This window comes from Mus pahari, chromosome 18, assembly GCF_900095145.1.
Source record: "Mus pahari chromosome 18, PAHARI_EIJ_v1.1, whole genome shotgun sequence".
NCBI classification, from domain to species: Eukaryota; Metazoa; Chordata; class Mammalia; order Rodentia; family Muridae; genus Mus; species Mus pahari.
In genome coordinates, this window is record NC_034607.1 from 32,767,953 (window position 1) to 32,780,710 (window position 12,758).

General features: G+C 49.3%; 2 protein-coding genes across 2 annotated transcripts in view; both read left to right on the forward strand.

The window, feature by feature from the left end:
• Washc1 (WASH complex subunit 1) overlaps positions 1–2,622 on the forward strand; it is a 12,583-nt gene extending 9,961 nt beyond the window's left edge. Inside the window, exons 7-11 of the mRNA XM_021218027.2 lie at positions 136–337; positions 427–606; positions 1,254–1,412; positions 1,999–2,067; positions 2,161–2,622. Coding sequence (XP_021073686.1) covers positions 136–337; positions 427–606; positions 1,254–1,412; positions 1,999–2,067; positions 2,161–2,300 — 750 coding nt within the window. The 3' untranslated portion in view covers positions 2,301–2,622. The remainder of the gene's footprint in view (positions 1–135; positions 338–426; positions 607–1,253; positions 1,413–1,998; positions 2,068–2,160) is intronic.
• Positions 2,623–6,974: 4,352 nt separating this feature from the next.
• Positions 6,975–12,758, forward strand: part of Ddx11 (DEAD/H-box helicase 11) — a 27,980-nt gene continuing 22,196 nt past the window's right edge. Inside the window, exons 1-2 of the mRNA XM_021217960.1 lie at positions 6,975–7,053; positions 9,538–9,685. Coding sequence (XP_021073619.1) covers positions 9,542–9,685 — 144 coding nt within the window. The 5' untranslated portion in view covers positions 6,975–7,053; positions 9,538–9,541. The remainder of the gene's footprint in view (positions 7,054–9,537; positions 9,686–12,758) is intronic.

Consider the following 12,758-nt stretch of genomic DNA (forward strand, 5'->3'; position numbering starts at 1 on the left):
CAGGCTGGTGGTCCTGTTCCACTGAGGGCTCCGCTAAGCTTTGTGGGTCCACATGTGCTGCCTGCCCCACAGTCACAGTGTGGGCCCTGTGCTCCAGCAGAGCCATCCCATTTCCTGTACCACCTTTCTCCGCAGGCTCCAGAAAACTACTTCTACGTTCCAGACCTGGGCCAGGTTCCTGAGATCGATGTGCCGTCCTACCTACCCGACTTGCCCGGCGTCGCAGACGACCTGATGTACAGTGCAGATTTGGGCCCTGGCATTGCCCCGTCTGCTCCTGGTGCTATCCCAGAGCTGCCTGCCTTTCACACAGAGGTGGCCGAACCTCTCCAGCCAGGTAAGCCAGGTTCCGGAGGATGGAACTGAGCCAGACGGCCCCTGCTGAGTTCTTCATCAACGCCCCCTGCTTTCTCACTTTCCTCATAGAACTAGAGAATGAAGTGCTATTGGCAGCGCCGCCGCCACCTCCTCCCCCACCGCCGCCTCCTCCCCCAGCTCCCACAGCATTGGTCAGTACCCCCCAGCCACCGATGTTCCCTGACATGTCAACTGTGGCTGGCCAGGTTGCCAGGGAAGAAGACTCTAGCAGCAGCGTGGCCCACACAGGTAAGCAGTGCAGATGGGGTGCCCATGACTGGTTCTCATTAGCAGAACCCCCAGCTTTCTTGCTGTGGTCCCCGAAGAGTTCTCTGTAGGTCACATGCTCCTAGGTCTGGGATCGACAGAGTTCTCAGTCTGGGTGTCTTGTCTTATGGGGTTGATACAGTGGCTTCTGTGCTGTACAGAATTGTGTGTGTGTGTGTGTGGGGGGGGTCTGACTTTCAGGAAGCTTTGGAAAGGCGTTGTGCCCTGTTTCTAGTTAAGCCAGTGGGAAAGGGGTCTATAACAAACTTGAAATTACCAAATTTCAACTTTCACATCGTATCTCTCAGTCTGTCTCCAGCCACTTCATGGAGTAGATAATCCTTGTTGGCTTGTGGTGCCGAGTCAGAACATCGGACTCACAGGGTCTGTCACTGCAGGGTGTCATCACAACAGGGTTGGAGAGTGGGGAGAGATACCTGGGCACAAGGCCCCTTAGCTCATTGTCTGCAGAATCCAAGACCGTTTTGAGTAGTCCTTGGGGCTGCAGCTACAGCAGCTGGGCTTCCCCTCCATTTGCCAGGGTCCGAGATAACCTCCAGCCTGAGGCTGGGCAGGTAGCCTTTCCCACTCCTGTGATGCTGAGCAGCTTTTCACCCTTCTCCTTATAGCCTCTGTTCAGGGAGCTCCTAAGGAGGTGGTTGACCCCTCCAGTGGCCGGGCCACTCTGCTCGAGTCCATCCGCCAGGCTGGGGGCATTGGCAAGGCCAAGCTGCGCAGTGTGAAGGAGCGCAAGCTGGAGAAGAAGAAACAGAAGGAGCAGGAGCAAGGTGAGGGGCCGAGGATGTTGCAGTAGCCAGGTTCCTTGTCAACCCACAAAAAAAGTCCCTGTGGCTACCCTGATAGGTATCCTTGTCCCTCGGGTGGTGCAATAGGTCCCCAGGGAAACTTTCCTGTCTTGAGTTCTCCCAGGTAAAACCATGAGAAAGTAGAATCTTTGACAAGTATTGTCCAAAGAACTGTGCAAGAACTTGAGGTCCTCTGAGACAGGACCCGGAGGCTGTCCACACCCTGAGGACAAGGCTTTATTTCTGCCAACAATCCTTGCAGGCATCCTAGTTAATCTGTGTATAAAGTCTTAGTACCCCAGCACTCACAAGTCCTGGGTTTACTTCCTGGATCTTCTTCTGACTCGCCTTGTGACCGAATACCAACAGCCTGGCCTCTCTGAGCTTGTGTCCTCCTCCATATAGTGAGGCTAAGAACTGGACCCACGGGCATATCAAAGCTCTAAGAGTTTATAACCAGCACGTGGCTGGAGAGCAGGTGTGGGTGTGCTGCCGGGGGTGAGTGAGCTCATAGTATGTGACAATCCCTGATATCATACTCCCCTCACCTGTCACTTTCCCACTTCAGTGAGAGCCACCAGCCAAGGTGGGGACTTGATGTCAGATCTCTTCAACAAGCTTGTCATGAGGCGCAAAGGTAGGCACCTTACCCATTATCTATGTTCAGGGGCTGGTGAAGTAGTGTCTGTCTGTCTGTCTGACTGTCTGCCTCATTGCCTCTCCCTCCCAGGTATCTCTGGAAAGGGACCTAGCACTGGAACCAGTGAGGGGCCTGGCGGAGCCTTCTCTCGAATGTCAGACTCCATCCCACCACTGCCACCCCCACAGCAGCCGGCAGGAGACGAGGATGAGGAGGACTGGGAGGCCTAAGAGTGCTTCGGCCATTCTCCCACACTCGGCAGGAGCAGCTGGCAGGGGCTCCTCGGCCAGTTGGGGCCTTTCAGGGCCTGTTGCCCAAGGAGGTACAGGGGGCTGGGCAGGTGTCCCAGGCCTGTGCTTAATTTCTCTTCATGGAGTCGGAGCTGGATGAGCCATCTGCTGGCTTTGCTGAAGAGCGTCTTCCTTCAAAGGATCCTGAGAGAAAACAGCAACATGGTGGAATAAAGAAAGTAACTGTAGACCTGAACCCAAGCCAACAGTGGCCTTGAATAAATGAAGAGTAGCCATGCGGGCTGCAGCTTCTGAGCATGGGGACTGTCCTTATTGCCAAGTGTGCTCAGGCATGATGCAGGATGTCTGGGGGAACGGACTTCTTTCTCTGGGATCAAGGCAAATGGGGATGCGGTCAGCGGGGGGGGGGGGGGAGGGATATCTTTCCACTGGAAAAATGCCTTGGTGTTCGCTGAGGTGGCTGAGGACAGAAGGTACTGCGCGCCACAGGGAGGGCTTAGAGACAAACCGGGGAGGGGACCTGTGAAGAACTCAGGAGAGGTAGGACTGCAGTTAGGAACTGAAGCTGGTATGAGGTCCCCGTGAACACAGCCCCCAAAATGTGGGTTTCTGTGGTTTAGATGAGAGAATAAAGTTCAAGGACAACTCCTGTCACTCACAAAGGGCTAAGGCAGGGTAGCCTTGCCTCCGGAAGGCAGAGACTCCTGACTCCACCGATGCCTCCTGTGATGCCCCAGGTTCTGCCCTCAGCCAAAGCTGGTCTCCGGCCTTGAAGTCCAGCAGGACATTGGTCCAGGCCTTGTAGAGCCGGACAGGCAGCTCTCAGGCTGAACCGCCCTGGGTAGGCAGGCAGGGCTAGCTCTTGCTGTTTCTTCAAGATATTCGAGATTTGCTCCTGCTATCTCTTTGCTATATGGGCCACTTGGGGACCACTCGGGGGTGCCACGGGCTGTCAGAAGACCTTCTCTCAGGGTGAAACGGCACATTCAGGAACCGTTCCCAAGGGTTTGTTGGGAGGGAAAGGCAGACTGAACCTTGTACACTCAGAGAAGGCAAGACTGAGGATGCTCTCCCTCCACTAGGTGTAGAAACCAGATCGGCAGGTATGCCAGGGCAGGAGGGTAGACACATGCAAGCAGCCTGTCTGGTACCTGATAGCCCTACCAGGGTCATGACTCGGGGTGAGGCTCTGAGTTACATGTACCTTAGCACAGTCGGTAGCCATGCAGTAACTTCCCTTCCTCTGCCCTCACGTGGGAAATAATGGCAGGTAACATCCCTATTCCATGAGCTGGTTATCAGCTCCCAGCAGCAGGCTTACCTCTGGCTGACAGCCTTGTCACTCAGATTCTTCAGCCGTGCCTTCCCTGGGACAGGGGTGGGGGCTGGGTGAGGGCAACCTGGTGTTCACAGAAGATGGCTGGTGTCCCGGCTTTGCAGCAAGGTCAGATTTCATGGGCTTGGGCCAGCAATGAAGTCATAGAGAAGATCAAGTAGATGGAGATGCTGCCCAATTTTTTCTTGTGAGGCTGGGGACAGTGTACAGTCAGTGCAGGGCCTTGCCACCCCAGCCTAGGGGTGACACAGCTTGTTACCACAATGGTTAACAGGCTGGGCTCAGCCCTGAACTGGTCAGTTAAACCGTAGTGAAAAGTACAAAAGGGAGGTGTATCCAATGTGACTCCACTGGGAAGAGAACAGGGAGACCTAGTCACGCCCTCCACGGGCCAAGACCATCTTTGGAGTCCTAAGATGAGGTTCAGGTTTAAGTAAACAGTAAGAGGTCAAAATGTGGCCCTGTGCATCATGGCAAGTCAGAGCTGTATGGAGACAGGCTCCCCTCTGCCTAGCATGGGAGCCTCCGTCTTCCTCCTCCTAGTATGAGATCCCAAGGGAAAGTAAAATCCCTTCATCTCCACAGTCTGATAGTCAAAGGGAAGGTACAAGTGTCACTAGACTGTCCCATTCTTTTTTTTTTTAAACGAACTTTTTTTTTTTAGGTTTTTCGAGGCAGGGTTTCTCTGTGTAGCCCTGGCTGTCCTGGAACTCACTCTGTAGACCAGGCTGGCCTCGAACTCAGAAATCTGCCTGCCTCTGCCTCCCAAGTGCTGGGATTAAAGGCATGCGCCACCACGCCCGGCGACTATCCCATTCTTGTAAGTTTGGTTTTTCCTCCTCAGCCCTCCCCTGTTCTCTGAAATGCTAGAGGTATTTGAAAGGGTATGATGTAGTAAACTATCTTTCTCTTTCATCCAGTGTCACCACATACTTGTGGGACCCAGGATCCAATGGTATAAGGTGGTCAGGCCTTCTCGGTGTCATCAGCTGTTACCCACCACTCTTACAGCCCCTCTGGCTCCTTCCCTGCCCTTCCTGCACCTGTCCCCCCGAAAAGGGCATCTTTCAGCTGAGTCCCAGTCCAGGCCAAAGAACCGAATCCTGAGCATGTCTTGGCTTCCCACTTCTCTGTTCCACGGGGGCCTCAGCCCCAGCAGGGAAGAGAGCGCTGTCTACCAGGCCGAGTCATCAGTAGTTAATGTCCCTGGTTATCCTTCTGCAGACCACAGAGAAGAGCAGGGCCCCTTCAGATGGCTTCCAGCCATGCTGCAGCACTGGAGGGGAACTGCTAATCCAAACTGGGCAAGCCAGGCCTACGTGGGCAAGCCAGGCCTACGTGCGTCATCAGCACCTGACCCACCTGGTTTGTTTTCTGATACTACTGAAGTCCAGAGAGATGGTAAGATTGAGAAATGGGTAAGAAAACACCAAGAGGAAGAGGAGGCTTCCTGACTGGACTAAAAACATGGCTTTCATCATGAAAACACCTAACCTACCCATTAGACCACCAGGGAGGGGTTGGTTTGTTTTGTTTTGTTTTGTTTTGTTTTTGTTGTTGCTTCTGTTTTCTTTTTGTTGTTTTTTTTATGTTTTTGGTTTTTAAAAAGAATTATTTATGTATATGAGTTCACTGTTCAGACACATCAGAAGAGGGCATCAGATCCCATGACAGATGGTGGTGAGTCACCATGTGGTTGCTGGGAATTGAACTCAGGGCCTCTGGAAGAGCAGCGAGTGCTCTTCACTGCTGAGCCATCTCTCAAGTCCTGTTTTTTGTTGTTGTTGTTGTTGTTGTTGTTGTTTGTTTGTTTTTAGACTCTCTACAGGGACAAGACGATGCTTTCCAAAAAGAGGGACTAAGAACATTGAGTCTTGGGGCTGCTTAAGATCCTGGATTTTCACCAGGCAGTGTGTGCCTTTAATCCCAGCACTCAGGAGGCAGAGGCAGGTGGATCTCTGCATTTGAGGCCAGCCTGGTCTACTGAGGGAGTTCCAGGACTGCCAGGGCTACACAGAGAAACCCTGTCTTGGGAAGAAAGAAAGAAAGAAAGAAAGAAAGAAAGAGGAGAGAGAGAGAGAGAGAGAGAGAGAGAGAGAGAGAGAGAGAGGAAGAGGAGAGAGAATGAATGAATATCCTGAGGTCTGGGGTTGGAACTTGATACAATCAAACTTTAAGGAAACAGTAACTCAGTCCCAGAGCCCAGAATTGGAGTTAAGGAGCTAGAAGGGAAAGAATCACACACAGCCCTTCTCCCTCTTCTACTGAAAGCTCTGTCTTGAGCCTTTCAAGCATATGTATAGATGACAACAGAACCAACACAGTAATCAAAGGCTCGCAGATCCCACTGAAGACTAAATCCCGCAAGTGCCAGACTCCCTACAAAATGGACACTAAGGGGCAGAGAACTAATCATTCTTACATCTCTCTGCAAAAGAGGGAGAAGGGCACGAAGCTCCAGGGTGTGGCTAGGATTTTCAGCTACAGCCTCTGAAGATGGATCATGTTCAGTCCCTAGTGCAATAAACAGAGACGCTTATAGTGACCGATTGCTACACCTCCTGTGCTGTGTGTGCTTTTGTAACTAGTGACAGAAAACCAAATCTCAATGGACTGCCTGTTCCCCAGAGCCTGTCAAATTATTTTATTCTGTGTTACACTACAGGAACAGTTTCTAAAAAAAGAAATTCACCGTAGTACACCTTTGTCATGATTATGAAACAGATTCAATATCTACAGTAAGGAGGAAACATAAATACATGCATGATGAATGATCACATCAAAACTCCTCTTAGTTCTTAGGGGTTTGCATACATCTGATATTTTATAGTTTCTCTTTTTTACAGTTAACATTCTTTGAGAAAAGTCTATTTAAATCTTGGGGGCTGGTGAGATGGCTCATCGGTTAAGAGCACTGGCTGCTCTTCCAGAGGTCATGAGTTCAAGTCTCAGCAACCACAAGGTGGCTCACAACCAACTTTAGGGAGATCTGAAGCCCTCTTCAGGCAGGAGGATGTATATGCAGCAGAGCACTCATACATTAAATAAATATAATTTTTTAAAAAGCGCGATATTTCTGGGAAAACAACAACAACCCCCAATACCCGATAATACCAAAAACCTAATATGGAAGGTTAGATCGAGGTTCAAACACAGTTCTAATCCAGGCAATAGTGAAGCTCAAGGCCCGGGGCTGAGCGGCAGCGCGCAGGTGCAGTGGCTCGGGGGCGTGGCCACGTGGCGGGTTTTCTGCGTGCGCGCATGCTCCTTCAGTGTAGCTGCAGTTTAAATTCAGCCGCGGCGGCCGGGGTCGCTTGCCGGCTTCAGGGAGGCTGTCCTGCGGTGGTGATCGAGTTCGTGCTGCGTGGGAGAAGCGCTGCGACCGAAGGTAGCGAGGTGAGAAGGACACACTGGAGCGGAGGCGGAAACCGAGGAGGCTGCCGGGGGCGGTGTTAGCGGAGCGCGCCCTTTGGCGGGACGTGGGGGCGGAGGCGGCAGGGGATTGACTCCAGCGAGGGGCAGCCCAAGTAGGGTGGCACCTTCGGTGAATGTGTGTAATAGATTGGGTTCTAAAATGTAGGGTCTGTTTTAAGCGATTTTCACGGGTTATTTATATAGTGAAGTCAGGTGAAGACACAGGTTGACTGATAATGAACTTGAGATCCAATTTGGCAGTCTGCCTCAGGGTCCACACTGTTGCATTCTCGGTTGCACTGCCCCCCTTTTTTTTTAAGGTCGAGGAAGTTCGGGAAATCGACCACATTTGTGATGGAAGTGGCATAAAAGTAGGATTAAATAATAACTACATGGTCCCTGTATCCAGGAACCTGTCCTGAAATCCCGGCTAGCTTGCAGTTCTCACGTACAGGGTTTCCCTGCCTGCCCTCCCGCAGCCCGGGTTCCTGGTTTTCCCAGACAGCGACATTCTTCTCCTCCGTGTGCATCATTTCAGGAAATCTCCTGTCTAGTCTTGCTAAGTTCACTGTTGTGCTTTGGTGAGCTTGACCATAGCAGAGCTCTGCACCTGGGTTAAACGCGTGCTTTTTCTTCTTTAAGTAACTAATTGTTACTCCTTAACACCCAACTCCTTTCGGTTGTAGATTGGGCTGCTGCTAGGCGAGGACTCCATCAGTGAGCAGTGTCTCCACCCAGCAGTTATTTAATTTCTGTAACACTAGCATCCAGAAGCACGCTCTATCATGAAATCGGTGATAGGTTAAGTGAAAGTAAGAAGGGGGTGGGGTGGGGGCAGTGCTTAACATATGTTAGATGCTCAGAATCTGTGGTTACCTTTTAAAAATTACCTTTACTATTTTATGTGTATTTTGTATGTCTGGATCCTCTAGAACTGGAGTTAGAGACAATTGTGAGCTGCCGTGTGGGTGCTAGGAATTGACCCTGGGTCCTCTGGAAGAGCAGCCAGTGCTCTTAACCGCTCAGCCATCTCTCCAGCTCCTGTTGGCTACTTTTCTTTCCCTTCTCTTCATGTTTTAGTGGTTTTCCAGTTGCATAGCTCTTTTTATTACTGTTTTTTCTTAGTTTGTTGCGTGGCCTTTAGGTTTTGTTTTTTGTTTTTTGTTTTTTTTTTTTAAGATTTATTTATTTATTATATGTAAGTACACTGTAGCTGTCTTCAGACACCCCAGAAGAGGGCACCAGATCTCATTACGGATGGTTGTGAGCCACCATGTGGTTGCTGGGATTTGAACTCAGGACCTTTGAAAGAGCAGTCAGTGCTCTTAACCTCTTTCCCTAATAACTGGAGGAATGCATTGGCAACTACCTTTTCTCATTAAGTGGATTGGCGCTATCACTGTCTTTTAGCACAGTGTAGTAAAAAAAATAGGTTTCTGTTTATTAGTAATAAAGTGGGTCTTAGGGTTATTACTATTTGGACTTAGGTAGGCCTGTCCAGTTACATCTCGAGATAAGAGGTGTGGATGAGTGTTTCCTCCAGATGGCAAAGAGATGGTAGAGAAAAAGGGTTTCAGAAGAGGAGACAGGAATGAAAATGCATGGAGCTGAGAGCCCTTGGCCTGGCAGGGGAAGGGACTGCTGTGCACAGCCTTAGTATTGGGAAGCCAGTCCAGTCAGAGACTGGTGGCTCTGAAAAGCATTCTTCCAGCCTGGAACTACACAGCTGTTTTTTAGGGGCGTTAGGGTGCCAGGGGTCATATCCTGAGGAGTCTCCATTTCCTAGTAAGCTTTCTACCCCTTGAGCCTCAGAAAGCTCTTGTGTCTTAAGGCCAGAAACAGTAACCAGTAGATGGCGTTGCCTGTGTTGAAAGAGATGAAGACAAGCAGATGTGAGCTGCTATGGATGTGAATTGGCACCTTCCAAAGTCTTGGTCATTCCCATAGGTTTCTAGACCTTCATCGTAGGAGCAGGTGAGGTCGCTTAGGCATTCGAATGGCCCATTACAGAGGCCTTAGAGAAGATCGCTGGAGGAGGACTCCCAAGGGGCAGCTGTATGCCAGACAGCACTCACCTTGGCAAGGAAAGGAAAGCCTTATTATTGGAAGGGTGTCTAGTAGCAGCACAGGAGGTTCATCTTAAGGCCTTTCTGGGCTGGATCCTACAAAAACAGTATCTTACCAGCATCATTTTATGGATTGTATGGCTCGGGTATAATCATGGTCTCTGCTTGCCAGAAAATGTAGAACCCGAAGGGAAATTGTGTGACTAGTGAGAAAACTGCTGTGGACTAAGCAGACTTCAAGCCACTTCATAGCTCATGAGAAAAGTAATAGATTTCTCTCTCTCTCTCTCTCTCTCTCTCTCTCTCTCTCTCTTCCCCTCATCTCTCCCCTCCCTCCCTCTTTCTTTCTTCCTCCCTTCCTCTCTTGTTCGTTCATTCGTTCTTTTCTTTCTTCCTCTAGGGCGATGGCTGACGAAAACCAGGAGACTGGCGGCGTCCATTTTCCTTTTCCCTTCCCGCCCTATCCTATCCAGAAGGACTTCATGGCAGAGCTCTACAAGGTTTTGGAAGCTGGCAAGATTGGGATATTTGAGAGTCCAACTGGCACGGTGAGTGTGAGGGACGAGGGAGTGGCCCTCAGACAACTTGGAGGCAGCCTTTCTCACCATGACAGTTCACCTGTGTAGACATTGCCTTCCTTGAGAAGAAGCTGGGCACAGTAGTCATCAGTTTCTCTTTCTGCATAATGGTCTCTTACTTCTTACTCTCGTCAGCTGCTAAACGCAGCACCATGGCCTGAGAACAGGCTAAAGGCAACCGAGACGTGAAAACTGCAATATAAACTACAGCACCAATGTTTTTGAGATTTCTCTGGCACACCGCTGCTTTGATGTTGAGGAACATCAGCACACTGGCTTCTCCCCAGGTTCAGCATACTGTTTTAGGGTGTAGGGTCTAGGACACTGAGTGCTGTTGGGAGCCAACTGTGGGACCCTGTTTTCCTTCCTGACCCAGATGGAGTGAGGGATATATTTGAGGTGGGCTGTTGGAACTGAACGGGGCCGTGGCTACAGGTTCCCAGCTGCTTTCCAGAACTTTGGTGTGTTACTGTGCATAGTGAGTACTGTGTGAACTGTGCATGTTGATGTGAAGATTTCCAAACTCTAGGCTTTAACGTCCTAGATAATGGGGACCCTGTAATGTCTGTGAACTACTCTATGCTCAGCATCTAGTGGAGCTTAGCAAGGTTGGCCCACAGGAGGCTTTTCATATGTATTTCCTGAACAAGCATGCCCCCTACCCTCGAGTGTAGTACTTCTTCAGAACTGACAGTCCCGGACAGAATGTGTGTTCCTTCCCCGAGATGATCTTACGTCCATCCTTTTCACCCCTTTACACCAGAGGCTCTCAGCCTGCGGGGCTCAACTCCTGTGGTAGTGGATCCCCTTCCCCAGGGCTGCATATCAGATATGCACATTGTGATTCATAACAGTGGCATAATTACAGCTTTGGTGTAGCAATGGCAGTAATTTTATGGTTGAGGGTCACCACACCATGAGGAACTGTACTAAAGGGTCATGGTGTTAAGAAGGCTGAGAACTCGTGGTCCGTACAGTGAGTAGGAATGTTTTGTGACTGCCTTACGAAGATTGTTCCATGACTTCGGGGAACATTTGGATATGCAGCTTTTTAATAAGTTCCAACCGACCTAAGAACCATTAGCATTATTATTTTTGTTATTCCTATTTTACATTACTTGACATCAGACCAGGGCTTCACCACATCAGTGGAGCTCTCTCCTGCCCACTCACCACGCAGCCTTCTCAGCCTGTACTTTTGTGTCTTGTTACAGTATCTAAAGCTGGGGCTTCCATTACTCTCTGGTGCTTGTGTTAGAGTGCACACAGTTAATTTTGGAAGATAACTTTGGGCATATCCTTCGGAACTTCTGCTCCTTTTTTTAGTGGAGACAATATAGGGGCTTTGTAAACAGACTTCTGTCCCTGGGCCATTGTTTCATTGTTTCGTGCTTGATGTTTTGCCTGTCTTGTCTAACAACAGCTAATGTTTGTGTGTGTGTGTGTGTGTGTGTGTGTATGTGTGTGTATGCATATATATATATATATATACATATACATACATACATGTACAGATATACATGTACACACACACACACACACACAATATCCACAGTCAGCACAGCACAGGACCACCAGCCATCTCTAGGTTTTTTGGAGGAGTGCTCCTTGGGTTTCTTTGCCATTCCATGTAATGCTTGCCAGAACTGAAACATTGTAATTGAGTGTTTATTTTTTTTAAGATGTGTCATCCGTGTGTTCCTCAGAAGGGTTATCATAGTAAAAACTGTTCAAAATATCAATGAAAGCTGATAGGTTCCCTGTCTTAGGGTAATAAAAATTCCATCATTGCTCAACAGTAGCAAGTACCCAGTTTCTGACTTTACTGCCAGGTAGTTGAGTCCTGCTCCCTATGTATTAACTAAGGTAATTAACATTGAATGTCGAATGGGGTTCGTGCATGAGAATTACCCTTATCTGTCCCACTTTTGCATATATATGGAAATAAGCTTTGAGGGTCAGTTCAGAGTCCCAGAGCTCGTAAGATGAGCCACTGTCTAATCCTGGACTCGGAGGTCCAGGATTACCTCCTGGCACCTCCTGGGGCAGGTGGGTTCAGACCCTGCTCTGGAGACTCTCAGCTACTCCTGAAGTAAGCAGGCTCAGAGGGTTATTAGACAGGTGTCATGGTTTGTATATGCTTAGCCCAGGGAGTAGCACTATTTGGAGGTGTGGCCATGTTGGAGTAGGTGCGTCACTGTGGATGTGGGTTTTAAGACTCTTATCCTAGCTGCCTGGAAGTCAGTCTTCCACTAGCAGCCTTCAGATGAAGATGTAGAACTCTCAGTTCCTCCTGCACCATGCCTGCCTGGATGCTGCCATGTTCCCACCTTGATAATAATGGACTGAACCTCTGAACCCGTAAGCCAGCCCCAATTAAATGTTGTCCTTATAAGAGTTGCTTCAGTCATGGTGTCTGTTCCCAGCAGTAAAACCCTAACTAAGACAGAAGGTTAGCTCTAAAGATTCACTTGAACTCAAATGGATCCAAGGGGCAACAACCTGGGAGGACTCCACAACTTCCTCTATAGTACCTCTCTTAGTCGTCATAAGATAGAGGACTGCAGATTGCGTGGACAGCAGAAATCCAGCACTTACAATTCTGGAGGTTCAGGTCTGGAATCAACATACTCCCAGGTTTGGCTCTTCCTAAGGGCTATGTGAGAATGATGTCGGGGCCCACTCCTTGTTTGGTAGATGCCATCTTCTTCCTGCATTTTTTTCATGGTGCCTTTGTCCCCTGCATGTCTGCATCTGAATCACCCTTTTTCATAAGGGTGGTTTCCAGGCCTTGTAAGAATGAGGACCCAGCTGAGTGCCACATGTTAACTGAGACAGCCACCGGGGTTAGGAGCACAGCATGTCAGCCTGTGACAGGTACCGTGGAAAGGTGTGACCTGAGGCAGGAATAGTGTTTGGAGAGTAGACATTTTCAACAATAGCATTATGTATGTTTGGACTTTGTTGCCGTAAAGTTTAGAGTCAGAGTGTGGCCTGGGCAAGAATTTGGGATTTTATGCTTTGTATTTCTTTTTTTTTTTTT